The 16,310-nt window shown below is 44.0% G+C and overlaps 1 protein-coding gene across 4 annotated transcripts in view; it reads right to left on the reverse strand.

Moving 5' to 3' along the window:
* Positions 1 to 873: 873 nt before the first annotated feature.
* Positions 874 to 16,310, reverse strand: part of GAPVD1 (GTPase activating protein and VPS9 domains 1) — a 96,144-nt gene continuing 80,707 nt past the window's right edge. For all 4 annotated transcript variants that reach the window (XM_062207539.1, XM_062207537.1, XM_062207538.1 and 1 more), the window contains 9 exons: positions 14,599 to 14,721; positions 13,192 to 13,321; positions 10,447 to 10,556; positions 9,996 to 10,155; positions 8,670 to 8,857; positions 6,920 to 7,133; positions 4,451 to 4,523; positions 2,411 to 2,608; positions 874 to 1,198 (listed from right to left, as the gene is read on the reverse strand). In XM_062207539.1, coding sequence (XP_062063523.1) covers positions 1,058 to 1,198; positions 2,411 to 2,608; positions 4,451 to 4,523; positions 6,920 to 7,133; positions 8,670 to 8,857; positions 9,996 to 10,155; positions 10,447 to 10,556; positions 13,192 to 13,321; positions 14,599 to 14,721 — 1,337 coding nt within the window. In that variant the 3' untranslated portion in view covers positions 874 to 1,057. The remainder of the gene's footprint in view (positions 1,199 to 2,410; positions 2,609 to 4,450; positions 4,524 to 6,919; positions 7,134 to 8,669; positions 8,858 to 9,995; positions 10,156 to 10,446; positions 10,557 to 13,191; positions 13,322 to 14,598; positions 14,722 to 16,310) is intronic.

The following is a 16,310-nucleotide window of genomic DNA, read 5'->3' on the forward strand; positions in this document are numbered from 1 at the left end:
TAAAACTTGTATCACTAGAGTAGACAATACAAATTAGTTTAAAAAAAATGACATTCACTGAATTCCTGGTCTGTGCATTCAATGTGAATAATCATCAAAAATATATTACAATTAAAGGTTTGTAAGGAGCTCTGTCTGGGGTTTCTACAGTATGGTTAGTATTTCAGATGAGAAGTGCCACAATAACGCATTAGGTGTCTACTGTCCCCCTTACGTAATGCATGGCCACTGGAGAGTCCACTTCCCATGTGCAGGCGCAGACACTTCCATGGTGAGACATGTCCGAGTGACTTACTCTGAGACTTCTACCCTCCTCATCAAAGGCAGCCCTGCGTATGGATCCAATTCCACACCTACAAAGTTCAATAAACTATTCCATGTTAATAAATACTTCTGTGTATTTCTGTTTCTTGCTTTTAAGCTCAGCTTAAATTTTGTCAAGGAAACTATTTCACAAGACAGTATGTCACAACCTGCCATCAGCAATATTCCTTGTTTATTAGTATCTGAGATGTCCTTGGCACATCACATATAAATATATATTATATTTACATTCTTTCTTAGTTTCTCAGTTTAGGTGAGTGTATTTATAGATAATGCCACTAATGCGCCACTACTACAATCCTCGGTGCGGCTGGTACTCTGCTTCCATTAGATGCAAATCAGGTAAGACAGCATCTTAAAAGAGGTGTATTGTTCTTTTTTAAAATATGAGGAAAGAACAGGTATCCATAAATGGAGGTCTAGGAATTTTCTACGAGATTTTTTTTTTAAAAATATTTCAAAATACCCAAAAAAGTGGTCCCTTTTTGCAGTAGTATTTTCTATGTGGGGACAAGAAAAGAAAATATGTAACCCAGAAAGGAAAAGAGCCCAAAGAAAAGAGAACCTGCTTGTTAGCTCATTCATCTGTTTAGTAAAGATCTATCTTAAAATGTCTGAATGCTGTACAGTACTATACAAAAACAATCTTCAGCCTTCAGAGCAGCTGGCTCATTCTCTTAGAGATCTATTTGCCCAACTGACAGTCTGCCCCCTTGGTGGGCCTCAGTCTTGGTCACTTCCGGTCATCGATGGTTTTGATGAATTCCACTGCTGCTGTGAACTGCATCCACCAGTAGGACTCCTCCCCAGACAGACAGCTGGCATAGAAGCTGCTGATATATTGTACAGTAGACAGCAAACAGGGTGGATTTGCCTAGAGAAGTGAAAAAGAAAAAGAGTCAATTCCTTGGAGGTGGAGCTCTGCAAGATTATTTAAGTGTCTTAGAAAGAGATACTAGCCCTCTTGAAAATAATCCAAAAGACAATTTTTGGAAGTATCTGTAACTCCAACATACTGTAACAACCATATACAGGAAATGCAACCCAGGTACTAACTTCACTGTACTTTCTGGAACTCCCTATCCTGCAACTTTCACTGGTCTCACAGGAGAACGAACGAACTCCAGTAGTCTGACATCCCAGGATTCCAGAATGGTAGACAAGGAAATAAATGCTGTAGGCAAACTGAGTTTTATCTGCCAAGTTCAGGTAGAGTCAGCTAAGAAAGAAGAAAGATTAACAGATAATACTCCCTCTGTTGTAGGAGGTAACACAGAACTTCTCACTTGTCACCTTTTTCATATGAAGAGAATGGACACTGGTTGGTAACAAGCTAAAAGGCCTTTTCCTTAAAACCAGCTTCAACTGGCTCTGCAGAGGGACCAGAGAGATCACGAGAGGAGGCAGCACAGAACCTGCCTGGAGGAGCTGCATCTGCAAGGCTATGGGTTTCTGATCGTAAGCCAAGTGTTCAGGTTGCAATTACTGCAAATATTAGGAATTAGACACATGACTACGTCAAACATACTTTAGACACCAACAGATGGCTGAGCTGACGGGAACCCCTGAGTGATTCAGTCACGTAATGGATATGTGCACCCACACTGCATGATAACCCACAAAAGATCTGAAATAAATCATTTAAATAATAAAACCTTAATTTTAAGGTCAAAGGACAAGAGATGTCAGTACTTCTTAAAATAATTTACTACAAGATAAAAGGCTAAAAGAGGAGAAATGATTGGTAAATTTGGTGGTCCATATGCCAAGCACTACAAAGAACTTCATGTGAAAGAAGAAATGTTTAAGAGCCTGCCCATCCATCCATTCAATAATTACACACTGAGCTCCAAGCATGAACTTCAGGCACCGCTTTAGAACCCAGAGTGTTCACTCATCTAATGGCTTCCATCCTTTCTTTGCAAAACCTAACTTGCGGACAGATCAAGTTCCAACATTTGATACTTTCCTTCACAGAGCTTCAGCCCTGGAGAAGAGCCAAAGTGTGCAACGTCAGGCCAAGCTGCACCCTGCACCCTGCTCAGCGGGACAGACAAGCTCTGACTGAACGCAGCACGTGGCCCACCTTTATCAACACAAACACCAGCACAGGGACGAAGTCGTCAGCTCCTGGGACAGAGTCCTCATTGGCCAGGCTCAGGAGGTTCATGATCGTGGAGCACATTCGCAGGATGCACTGCACCTTGTCCCGGGGGGTTTTGTACGCACTTATTGTCCTGATTTCTGACTGTGCAGATGGCCATGGCGCCTCCCGAAGATAAACCTAGGTTAGGACAAGACAGACCCTGAATCCAGCGGCAACCTGGGCACTGAAGGCTCAGCACTGAGGCAAAGTGGGTTCCTTCCCCTTCCATCCAAGATTGGAGCTTTTTAACTTTTAAATAGTTTGCTTCTCATTTTAAAATACAGCAACCCACATATCCATTAACACAGAAAGGGCACATATAACATAGAACCCAGAATTCATAAAATTTCAAACAGTTATCTTCATTAAATAGGTAAAAAGGAACTTCTCTATATGTAGTAGCTGATTCCAAAAGCACAAAAAAGTTACTAAAGAAGATAATTTTAAAATTAGGGGTGGGGGGCTGGTGCTGTGGCATAGTGGGTAAAGCCACAAATACCCACAACACCCAGTGTTGGGCCAGACTTAAGCCAGAAGCCAGGAACTCAATCCAGGTCTCCCATCTGGGTCACAGAACCAAGTACATGAGTCACCTGCTACTTGCCAGAGCATGCATTAGCAGGAAGCAGAGCTAGGACGCAAACCCACGGCACTGTAATATGGGATGTAGGGGTTCCGAGCTGCACCAAACACTTGCTCCTAATCATTTTTAAAAAATCATATGCACCATTGTTGCAGTAGTTCTACAAATAGCAGATTCCAGAAACAGACTATTAAGAATTTTATGCAAGTTAATGTTTATTAGTAGAGCTTTTAATTTAAAAAATGAAAATACCTGAAATTTTCCTGTTTTCTTACTTTGTAAGAGATAAGAAATGTAATAGGTAAAAACAGTGGTTTCTGGGGCCGGCAGTGTGGCGTAGCAGGTTAAGCTGCTGCCTACAGTGCCAGCATTCCAAATGGGCACCAGTTTGAGTCTTGGCTGCTCCACTTCTTTTTTATTTTTAAGATTTATTTTATTTATTTGAAAGAGTTACAGAGAGAGGTAGAGACAGAGAGAGAGATCTTCCATCCTCTGGTTCACTCCTCAGATGGTCGCAATGGCCGGAGATTTGCTGATCTGAAGCCAGAGCAAGGAGCTTCCTCTGAGTTTCCCACGTGGGTGCAGGGGCCCAAGGACCTGGGCCATCTTCCACTGCTTTCCCAGGCCATAGCAGAGAGCTGGATCGGAAGAGGAGCAGCTGGGACTGGAACCGGCACCCACATGGGATCCCGGCGCTTCAGGCCAGGGCTTTAACCCACTGCTTCACAATGCCGGCCCCTGCTCCACTTCTGATCCAGCTCTCTGCTATGGCCTGGGAAGGCAGTGGAAGATGGCCCAGGTCCTTGGGCCCCTGCACCCACGTGGGAGACCCGGAAAGAAGCTCCTGGTTCCTAGCTTCAGATCGGCGCAGCTCCAACTGGGGAGTGAACCAGCAAATGGAAGGCCTCTCTCCCTGCCTCTCCTTCTCTGTGTAACTCTGACTTTCAAATAAATAAATAAATCTTAAAAAAAAAAAAACAAAAAAAACCCATACATACACACACACAAAACCACTGGTTTCAACAACTAGAGGGAATCTGAGCTGAAATCCAAGCCCTATCCTGGAACAGCAGTTCTCTCGCTCTTTGCAGGACACCAGCCCTTTCCTCCAGCACGACCCGACTACACAAGCACGATGGCCACCTTGGCCCGGGACAGCAGGGCTGGGATGAGAGGCTCCACCTGGCCCTGAGGGGCTTCAGGGAGGGGTTCTTCCCTGCAGGCTCTCGGGCCCCTTTTCATGCCAGAGAGTGTCCCCCAGAAGCACCTTTGGAAACTTGAAGGTTAGACTGAATTACATTTTATCATATTCCAGCTCCTTGAAAAAGTGGTAATATGCAGTGGTCTATCACACAGCGGTCGGTTACTATCACACACAGCACAGAAACCTGCATTACCTCTGGTATCTGAAGAGCTCTATGATTGGCAGTCACTACTTTAGACAATCTCTGGATATGTTCATGAAGAACCCTGAAAATCCACAAAAATATATACATAAACACACATTTCAGAAAAAGCTATCCAAATCATAAAATATTTTCCAAAATGGTTAGGACATTTTAATCTTATTTCTACACACAGGTTACAATTATGGTTCAGCTGTAAGGTTCTTTCTTGTCAAAAAGGCTCTGCTTAGAAACGCCGAGTGAATGAGCTGAGGAGATGCAGAGGCCAGGAGGAAGGCCTCCTTTCCTGGATGAAGAGTGCATTTCAAGGCACACAGGAGAGGAACCCTGGGCCCAGGAGCTGCTTGGATACACCACTAAATAAAGTAAAGGAAAAGGCGGATGGGAAAAAGGGAGAAGCAGAGTGTAGCTAGAAACAAAGACCACGAATGTTAGGTGGAAAATGGCCCCTGTCACCTGCTCAACCCCTCATTTTGTATATGAGGATGATGAAGCTTCAAACAGTAACGGATTTGCCTAAGACTCCACAGGGTGAGTTGCAGGAGCTAAACTGAGCTTCCTGGCTTCTAGTGTTCCTTCCAGAACATGGTGTCCACTTTTCACATTCTGTAAAACGTGTAGAAATGCTATGAAGGAGTGGGTAAAAAGAATCTGCTTTGAAGTTCCTCTCTGCATTAAGTACAATTTGAATGTTCTCATTCCTGTTCCATGTCAGAAGGTAAAACCTGGTGTTCTGCAGAGAAAACAGGCCCCACAGGGTGAATTATGTACAGACGTGTAGCTGAGCCAACAGCTCCTGAGACTATGAACACTAAGGGAGGAGGTTGAACTGATGCTAGCCCATGTCCTAGAAAAGTGAGTTCTCCCAAATATACATAGGCAGTGCCTTAAAATATCTATATAGGAAAATCTTACATAAACCACTAACAGCCCACCTGAGATCCTATTACACAGAACCCTGAGAGTCACCAGGCACAGGAAACCATCAGAGACAGTTTCAACATGCTTAGGGAAAAAAACAGGTCATGAAGCTCAAGAAAGAAGAAAATAACAATGTCAAATCCTCCATGGTCTCCCTGCCTCAAAACAGCCGATGTCACCATTCCAGATGTTTAATGATACTCAAGTTAGTGCTCATTTCTATTAAATATATAATGAACACACACTAGAAGCCAGGCCCTGTGCTAAGCACTGTGGCAGAGTAGTGAATAAAAACACTATTTCCTGCTCCCACAGAGGGAACACTCTAGTGGAGAAGGTTGCATTCATCAAACATTCACACAAACCAGTGATGGGGGTTAACGCTGTGGTACAGCGGGTTAACACCCTGGCCTGAAGTGCTGGCATTCCATATGGGTGCCAGTTCGAGACCCAGCTGCTCCTCTTCCGATCCAGCTCTCTGCTATGGCCTGGGAAAGCAGTAGAAGATGGCCCAAGTCCTTGGGCCCCTGCACCCATGTGGAAGACCTAAAAGAAGCACCTGGCTCCTGGCTTCGGATCGGTGCAACTCCAGCCATTGCGGCCAACTGGGGAGTGAACCATTGGATGAAAGACTTCTTTCTCTCTGCCTCTCCTCTCTCTGTGTAACTCTTTCAAATAAATAAATAAATCTTGAAACAAACAAACAAACCAGCACTGAAGATCATGGAGAGGTTTGTGATGTCTGCAGACAGTGTCTGGCCGTCACACTGGTGGCTGCTACTAGCATCTAGTGTGAGAGACCAAGGATGCCACTAGACGCCCTACAATGCACAGGACAACCTGCCACATCAAAAACCATCAGTTGTGCTGGGCTGAGTTTTACCAAGACTGAAAAAAATGGCAAAAAATTATTTTTCAAAAACAAAGGCACCTGGGGTCAGCACTGTGGCACAGTGGAAGAAGCTGCCACCTGCAGTGCCAGCATCCCATATGGGCTGGGAAAGCAGCAGAAGATGGCCCAAGTGCTTGGGCCCCTGCACCCGTGTGGCAGACAGGAATGAAGCTCCTGGCTCAGGCCTGGCTCAGCCGTGGCTATTGTAGCCGTTCTGTGACTGAACCAGTGGATGGAAGATCTCTGTCTCTTCCTCTCCCTCTGTGCCTCTGCCTTTCAAATAAATAAATCTTTTTAAAATAACAACAACAAAAACCCTTGATTAATTTAGATATTTCTTTAAAGGAAAAAAAAAAAGATCTGAATGACAGTAGGAGTTAACCACAGAAAGAGGGCAGGGAAGAACATCCGAGGCAGTGCAATCCAAAATGGCTACACCATACACACTTCCTCCAGCCTGCCTGCCCACATCCCTGACAACTGGGTACTACTAGGCCTTCCGCTCATGTAACTGCTGGGTGAAAAGTGGTAATGTGCATTTCCTTTTACTCTCAGGCCCTAAGTCACAGGGACAGCTTGCTGAATATGAGGCTATCTGACACATCCCACACAGTGTGACAACAGGCACTCAACGTAGAGGCACTCACTGGTCACGAAGTATGTCTCCGTCCTGATTAGGGTAGAAAGCCAGCTTGAAAATCCGGTTCATCACGCTCCGTTCGATGGCCAGCTGAGCGTCCTGCAGCTGCTCTTCACTTGCGTTCTGCCATATGACATCCTGGGCCATGGCGCCATACAGGAACTGCAGAAAGTCTTCCACCTGAGCAGTTTTATCATCAGCTGCTGTGAGTTTCTGAAAGTCTCCAATGCAAAATAATAATTTTAAAAATATACTATCTGAATAACTTTTTAAAAATTAACTAAAGTAGTCAGTCCTTCCTTATTTATGGTTTTGCTTTCCATATTTTGTTACTTGAGGTGTGAAACTAATAAATGGAAAATTCCAGAAGTAAACAATCCATAAATCCTAAATGGCACAGCATTCTAAGCAGTGTGATGAAATCCTGAGCTATTCTGCTCAGTCCCACTTGGAATGTCAATCATGCCTTGGTCTGGCACATCCATGCTCTATTTACTACCTGCCCATGAGCCAATAATAGCCATTCGGTTATCAGTGTAGCACACAGAGTTCAGTACCATAGTTTCACACATCCACTGTGGAGTGACGCATGGTCTTGGAACATAGTCACTAGCAATGCAGACATCATGCTTTTAAAGCCAAAAATATTGGGATGTGTCCTTTAAGAAAAATTTGCAGGGGCCAGAGCTGTGGCGTAGCAGGTAAAGCCGCCAGCTGCAGTGTCGGCATCCCATATGGGCGCCGGTTTGAGACCCAGCTGCTCCACTTCTGATCCAGCTCTCTGCTATGACCTGGGAAAGCAGTAGAAGATGGTCCACGTCCTTGGGCCCCTGTACCCATGTGAGAGACCCCGAAGAAGCTCCTGGCTCCTGGCTTTGGATCGGCACAGCTCCGGCCATTGCAGCCAACTGGGGAGTAAAGCAGTAGATGGAAGACCTCTCTCTCTCTGCCTCTCCTTCTCTCTCTCTATAACTCTGACTTTCAAATAAATAAATAAATCTTTCTTTTTTTTGAGAGACAGAGAATGATTGATTGACTTCATTTATTTTTGTTAACTTTTATTTAATAAATATAAATTTCCAAAGTACAGCTTTTGGATTACAGTGGCTTCCCCCCCACACACAATAAATAAATCTTTAAAAAAAAAAAAGAAAAATATGCAGCCAAATTTTTAAAATCAGGAGAAACTAAGAAATCTATAAATCTTGAGCTAGCGCTGTGGTGCAGAGGGTTAAGCCTTGGTCTGCTGTGCCGGCATCCCACATGGGCGCCGGTTCTAGTCCTGGCTGCTGCATTTCTGATCCAGATGATCTGATCCCATGCACCTGGGAAAGCAGAGGAAGATGGTCCAAGTGCTTGGGCCCTTGGACCCATGTGGGAGACCTGGGAGGAAGTGCCTGGTTCCTGGTTTCAGTCTGCCCCATGCCCAGCCATGGAGGGCATTTAGGGAGAGAACCAGCAGATGGAAGATCTCTCTCTGTAACTCTTTCAAAAAATAAAATAAATCTTTAAAAAAAATGAATATTTCAATCCAGGAGAAAAATGCAGTAAGTGGCTTGACATCAAAGTGGCTTGACACCTCACGTGGGTACAGGGGCTCAAAGTTAAATTACTACGAATCCACAAAACAACTAGGTGTTAAGGAACTGTCGTAAAGCATACAGATATCTGAACAAACTGTAAAGCAAAACAAAATCTCCCAATTCTCCCAATAAAGATCGTCTGGAGTCGTGTTTAATCTGAAGATATTTAGCTACCTTGAATGAATTCCCTAATCTTCTTTTCTTTGCTCTCAAGCAGTAACCTCACACAGACAGTGGTAAAGCATCGATTGGCTACTTCTTTGTCCCGCAAAACCCTTTGCAACAGCCTTTCCAGGTGAGCCTGTGTGGTCTGCAGGCCTTGTCGACAACGAGTGAGATAGGCGATATATGGCGCTCTTTTCCTAAAAAGAAAGACACTTTGCAAGACATCAAAGATATACAGTGCACACTTTCTTTGGAGACTGAGTCCTAACTTCTTTAAAATAAAAAAGTACTTCCTAATTTTTGGGTTTATAAATTGGCATCTCAGCCTGCAGACAAGTGTCTTGGGGACTAATTATGCTGCTAGCTCAAGAAACAGAACCAGGATTGGGCATTGAAGCAGGTAGTTCAGACACCTACATCCCACACTGTAACTCTGAGAGGCAGCAAATGATGTTCACGCAGTTGGGTGGATCTCTGCCACCCACATGGGAGACCTGGATTGACTTCCTGTCTCCCAGTTTCACTCAGATGCAGCCCTGGCCATTGTAAGCATTTAGGGAGTGAACCGGTGGATGAGAGCTTGTCTCTCTCTTCTGCCTTTCAAGGAAGCAGAAGAAAGAAGGAAACAGAACCATTTTTGCATGTTTGTGAAGAATATCATCCACTGGGCTGAACACTCAGCTACTGAACTCACTAAATGTTAATAAGTCTTGGGCACATTGGCTTATTTATTTTTTTTTACACTGGTTTATTTTAAATAGGATCACTGTCTCATGCTGGTAGGACCTCATACCTACAAGGAAACTGACTGCCAGAGACTAAAAAAACAAAAATGTGAGGTTATATTCCCCAAGGTCATCCCCACCGTTTATTCACTTATAGTCTAAATGTACCGGCCGCTGGGGCACTTGGTCCCTGGGCCTCTCTAACAAGCAGCGGCATCCACCTCTGGAACACTGCAGGGCCTGCGGCAGAGAAAGGGGGGCGTTTCCCAGACAACTCCTGCCTCTCTGCTCAGAAAAGCAGTCTTTCCCACCACCCTTTTAAAAGGAAGAGGATACGCTACTTCCTCGCTGGCTCAAGATCTAGGACGTTCCTTTATCTGCTTCTGTGGAAAGCTGAAGTGAGCTGCACTTCCCTGCTAGTGCGAGGCGCTCATCCAGAGCCGCATTTCTAGACTACCCAAACGCGCTGCTTGCAAATCTATGCCTCACAGTAAACACAGCTCAGTACTTTGTGGTAAGCCAAGAGTTATTCCTGAAATAAAGCCCGAAAAGAAACTTGTAGCTAAAAATGAGGCTGTAAGCTCCAGGCTGCGAAGGGTGGGTTTCTTACCGGTAGTCCTCAGCAATAGATGCCAGCAGTTTTCTACACGTCCTGTTGTCAAAGCGGCACACACAACGCATTGTTTCTTGCAGTTGGGCCATTAAGTTCTTATCTTGCAAATTAATTGCTTCAGCTATTTGAACTTTCAAGAAGCATACAATTTCATTATCTAAAGAAAAAATATGGGAATTTTGTTACTGAGTGTTTCCATAGGCTGTAGTAATCGGCCAGCATTTGAGATGCCCAGTTTTACTTTACTCTTTATCAACTGAATGAAGCTACACTGCCACTCCCAATAGGAAACTCCTTCAATAAACCATCAGTACCCAAAGTGCCCTTACGTGACACTAACACTGCTGCACTACCTGGAATTGCTGTATGGTTTAAACAGTGGCAGACAAGCAATTTCACAGGTTCAATAGGCAAATACAGGGGGAAAGAAAACGATTTAGCAGCTTGCCTTCGGGGTCTGCATGGTCTGGTAACCCATTCCTTGTTGAATGGGTCAGCACTGGAAAGGCTACGGAATCCGCAGAGCAAAGGGCAAGCCTCAGTTTCTTTTTTGCATCTCTGAAAAAAATGAGTAGAAAATACATTTATCTCTTTATCCAGGTATAATCACATTTATGAATATTACTACATAAATTAATTTGCTACCTCAGGACTCAAATTTTCAGAGTTATTTGAAAAGGGTAATTTTTACTTACTGACACCTCACTTCAAAGAGGAAGCTCTCATACTGCCCACAGGGAACAGCAATAACAGTGCCCTGGGCAGGGCCCCCCAGAATCAAACAACAAATCCTTTGTGACCTCTCATCATGTGCTAAGGGCTACAACAGGCACCGTGAGAAGACCAGAAAAGCCCATTATGCCTGGGAGGGGGAGGGCCACAGAGATTATGAAGACCCTAACACTGAAATCAAGGCTGCCTTCCTTCTACATCTCTGAGAGATGTTGCTCCTGCCCAAGACAAGCTCTGCGCCTGGCAAGAAGCCCTTTCTAGTGCTCAACTGCTTGAGCCTTTAGTGTCAGGCCAAAATCTGCTTCCAATTCCTGACCCACCACCAGCATAATGGTGTCGCTCCACCCCCAACCAGGCAGCACTTCAGACTGGGAGATACCACCAAGCTTCTTCTATTTGCTAGTGTCCTCTCCTCTGGTTCAGTGTTCAAAACTGTCTTCCAAAGAGAGGAGTCCAAATACCCCAAAGGAAGGCCAAGGGCTTCCTTCTCTGCAAGTGTCTCTAGTCCACTTCCTCTGACAAACTCTCTTTCCCTAATGGTTCCCTATTGGTTCCCTTCCCGTAAAATGAGCATTGTAGAAAATCAAGTTGATCAATTATAATCTTCACCCACTTTGCAAAGGCTTAAAATAAAACTGTGCAATTTTACTGTAGGAAAAAAAAACAGTAATTATAAACAAAATGCTACGCTATTTTAGGAGTGGCACTGTGGCACAGCAGATTAAGCACTGTCTACAGTGCCATATCCCATAAAGGCACCCATAAGGGCACTGGTTTGAGTCCTGTCTGCTCCACTTCCTATCCAGCTCCCTGCTAATGTGCCTGGGAAAGCAGCAGAGGATGTTCCAAGTGCTTGGGCCCCTGCACCCATATGGCAGACCTGGAAGAAGCTCCTGGCTACTGGCTTCAGACCAGCCCAGCAGCTCTGGCTGTTCTGGCCATTTGGGTAATGAATCAGAGGATAGAAGATCATATCTGTCTCTCTTTCTCTTCTCTCTGTGACTCTTTCAAATAAATATTTTTTAAAAAAGAGTTTATTTTAAATAATTAGGAGAGTATAAATATGAAACAATATTGGCCATGTATTAGTAGGTAATATAAGTAGTAGGTAATAAAATTAGTAGGTAATATAAGTAAACATCTAGTAGTAGGTAATATAAGTAGTAGGTAATAAAATTAGTAGGTAATATAAGTAAGGGGAGTATTATTATATTATTTCACTCCTGTACATGTTTGAGAATTTCTAGAATAAAAAGTTAAAGGGAAAAAGCAAGGGAATTTCCAAAGTTCACAAGAAATAACCAGGGCTTTAAAATTGCTACTCCTTGTCTGAGGAAGCAGAGTTTATCAAACAAGGGCAAAAACTTTAGGAGCCTGAAGTCGTTAACCTTCTCAAGCCCCATTAGACCCAGGACAGGCATTTGGTCAAATGCTACTTGGGATGTTCACAACCCAAACTGAAGTACCTGGGTTCACATCCCATCTCTGGTCCTGACTCCAGCTTCCTGCTTATGTGCCTGAGGAGCTACAGGTCATGACTCAAGCAACTGGGTCCTGCCTCCAATGTGGGAGATCCAGATCGAGCTCGGAGGTCCTGGTTTTAGTCTGGCTACTGCAGGCACTGGGAGAATGAACCGAAGAGCAGAAGACCTGTCTCTGTCTCTGCCTCTCGGCTGTCATTCTGCTTTTCCAGTAAAGTTTTAGACGGACAGAGAGAAATCTTCCCAGGAACAAGGATGACGACAAGTGAAAGGGCCCCAGTAGGAGACAGTGGGTTATTTCAAACCTGCAGTTGATCCCACTTCTGAACTACCTCTGTTCTCTCCCAGTATTTCTCACTCAGGCTGGCAGCACTACTTGGACAGGGGCCCTGCAATCTATTTAATTTAAATTGCTTCTGTGGTTCCTTTGAACATATGAGTTTTTAAAAAATATATGAAGTGGGGCCAGAGCAGTGACGTAGTAAGTAAAGTGACTGCCTGCAGTGCCGGCATCCCATATGGGTGCCACGTTGAGTCCCAGCTGCTCCACTTCTGATATAGCTCTCTGCTATGGCCTGTGAAAGCAGTAGAAGATGGTCCAAGTCCTTGCGCCCCTGCGCCCATGTGGGAGACTCAGAAAAAGCTGGCTTCGGATTGGTCCAGCTCCAGCTGTTGTGGCCATGTGGCAAGTGAACCAGAGGATGGAAGACCTTTCTCTCTGCCTCCTCCTCTCTATAACTCTGCCTTTCAAATAAATAAGTAAATCTTTTAAGAAAAAAATACATGAAATAAAGATTTTTATACATGGCATCCACAACTAAAACAGTCTTCCTAGTTAATAGCATCTCATTCTTATGTCTCTACTTTAGACATTTATTAAGTGACTCAAACAATCATCTGAAATGAGTATTCTTTTCCCTATAGCGATGGTGATGGCAAAGTTCAAACCCAAAAGTCTGAACACCCCATGAAAGAAATACCTATAAGAAAAAGCAGACTCCTGAGGGTGGGCTGCTTGGCTGGCGGAGTCAGGGAGATCGTCGGCAGAGATGTTCTGTAGCGTTTCATCCCGAGGAGAATCATGTGCACTCTCACCATCACCCAGAACCTCTAAAAAAAACCCAACTTGTATTACCAGTTTGCTGGAGATTCTTCCAGAAGATACTCTATGCACATACAGGCATAAATACACACAGTATACTAGGTATGCTTTTATCTACTTTGGTTTCTGCTTAATTTATCTTAGGGGCTATATCATTATTTTTCTGACACCTACTGAGAATTCCACTATGAGGAAAAGAGAATCGTTTAAAAAATATGTACTAAGCAACAATAGATAACTATCCTGAAGGTCTCCCAGGTGGGGCTGACACTGTGGCGTAGCAGGTAAAGCTGCCCTCTGCAGTCCCAGCATCCCATATGGGCGCCGGTTTGAGTTCCAGCTGCTCCACCTCCAATCCAGCTCTCTGCTATGGCCTGGGAAAGCAGTGGAAGATGGCCCAAGTCCTTGGGCCCCTGCACCTGCATGGAAGACCCAGAAGAAGCTCTTGGCTCCTGGCTTCAGATCATCTCAGCTCTGGCTATTGCAGCCATCTGGGGAGTAAACCAGCAGATGGAAGACTTCTTTCTCTCTTTGCCTCTGCCTCTCTGTAACTCTGCCTTTCAAAATAAATAAATCAATCTTTAAAAAAAATAGTCTCCCAGGCTAAACTCAGCTGTACAACTAGATAAAACTACAGTTCTACACAGTTTAAAAAGCATGCCCTGGCCGGCACTGTGGCTCAACAGGCTAATCCTCCGCCCAGCGGCGCCGGCACACAGGGTTCTAGTCCTGGTCCAGGCACCGGATTCTGTCCCGGTTGCTCCTCTTCCAGGCCAGCTCTCTGCTATGTCCCGGGAGTGCAGTGGAGGATGGCCCAAGTGCTTGAGCCCTGCACCCCATGGGAGACCAGGATAAGCACCTGGCTCCTGCCTTTGGATCAGCGTGCTGCGCTGGCCGCAGTGCGCCGGCTGCGGCGGCCATTGGAGGGTGAACCAACGAACGGCAAAGGAAGACCTTTCTCTCTGTCTCTCTCTCTCTCACTATCCAGTCTGCCTGTCAAAAATAAAAAATTTTAAAAAAAATTTTAAAAAAAAGCATGCCCTAATTCCCTGTGAACGATTCACCCAAAACTCACGGGATAACAAGTCTAAAACATGTGAGCATATGGGGATACCCAGGCTTATTGGGAGAGGGACATCAATTTAATCTGGTTTGGTTACAAAGTCTGTAATTTTCAGATAATAAACTGATTCCACTTGCTCTTCTTTTAAAGGCTACTTAAGTTCAAACTACTTTTATCATGTGATTTAAAAGTTACTGTTCAAATCTCTGTCATGATCCTCACCTGTGCTTTCATCGTTCGCTACTGCTCCTTCACTGGGGCTGGTCCGTTTAATGGCATTCCTGTATTTGTCCAAAATGTCCTCGGCGACCTGAGCTGGTGCACTTAGTCGAGGGCTGGAATCATCTGTGGGGAGAGGACAGCGAGAGGACCAGTTCTTCAGTTTGCTCAAGTCTGACATTAGTAGGACACCATTAGCATAATCCCAAAGGCAGATTAGGAGGTAAGACTTAAAAAGAGCACATATCTCAATGCTAAGAGGCACCATGCAGCTGCCTACTCATCCCACTCTTAGGTCTGAGAGCCTTGGCAAAGCAGGAAACAGAGACGAGTCAGCTCCACGCTCTCATCACCACCAGAATTCAGTGCAGACTGATGGATGATGAGTTTTTAAGTGCTTACATTCGAATCACTGTTATGAGCAATTCACACTAATAGAATTTCCAACAATACATTTTTATAGGTAGATTTCACTTATTGACAACTCTATGCTCAAGGAGGAAAAAAAGAACTATTCAAACATAAATATTTTTTAATAATAACAAAAATGTCTTTCTCCATTCTTCTTTCACAAATCTCTCCAGCACACTTGAAAACTGTGCATCCTCATATTGTCTCACTAAACCTCAGCATCACAGCATTACTGCTGGAATACAGCACCTGTTAGATCTGCTGACAAAATGAAGTTCCACGGTGACACACATCCAGGCCAACAGGCAATCATAAATGTCCACATTCTGGTAGAATCCCATTTTTAAAAAATCACTAGATTAAATATGTGCACATGTGTTAATAGCAGCTAACATTTATTGAGCACTTACCACATGCCAGGAACTGTGCTAAGCACCTTTCATGGACTATTTCTATTTAACATTAAACAATGTTAACAGGGGGCTCCTTTTATCAATTTCCAAAAGAGGAAATCAAGACCTAGAGAAGTTCATGCTCTCAGGCATTCATATCTCCACAAAATTGTAGTAATTAGGAAGACAGGAAGGATTTCCACAGAAATCAGTATTTTTGCTATAATGCAATTTGAATTCAAAATGTGTACTGATAAAACCTTTATCAAAGGGCTAGTGCTGTGGCATAGTGGGTTAAGCTGCCGCCTGCAGTGCTTGCATCCCACATGGGCACCAGTTCTAGTCCCAGCTGCTCCACTTCTGATCCAGCTCTCTGCTATGGCCTGGGAAGGCAGTGGAAGATGGCCCAAGTCCTTGGGCCTCTGCACCCACAAGGGAAGACCCAGAGACCAGGAAGAAGCTCCTGGCTTTTGGCTTCGTATCAGCTTAGCTCCAGCCATTAAGGCCATTTCGGGAGAGAGCTAGTGGATAGAAGACTTTTTTCTCTTTCTGCCTCTGCCCCTCTGTAATTCTGACCTTCAAATAAATAAAGAAAAACCTTTATTATGGTAGAATCCTGTTTTGGAGGGTGAACATTTTTGAGTTACCACTTTTGAATGCTGTTGAAAGTTCTGAAAAAGATTATACAATTAAGCTAACGACAGTGACAGCTATAATGTTCCTTATAAACCTTTATTCCTATTAACACCATTCTCAAAATTCTTACCCATGAAAACAACTTAAAAAAATGTTCACATATAAGGATGTGAGCACTATTTTCAAGGTAAAAAATGGGGAACAATTAAATACAGAACAAGAGAATGTTTATACTGTAGCAGAATCATATGACTATTTTATAGCCACTAAAAATGA

Source organism: Lepus europaeus, chromosome 12 (assembly GCF_033115175.1).
Source record: "Lepus europaeus isolate LE1 chromosome 12, mLepTim1.pri, whole genome shotgun sequence".
NCBI lineage: Eukaryota > Metazoa > Chordata > Mammalia > Lagomorpha > Leporidae > Lepus > Lepus europaeus.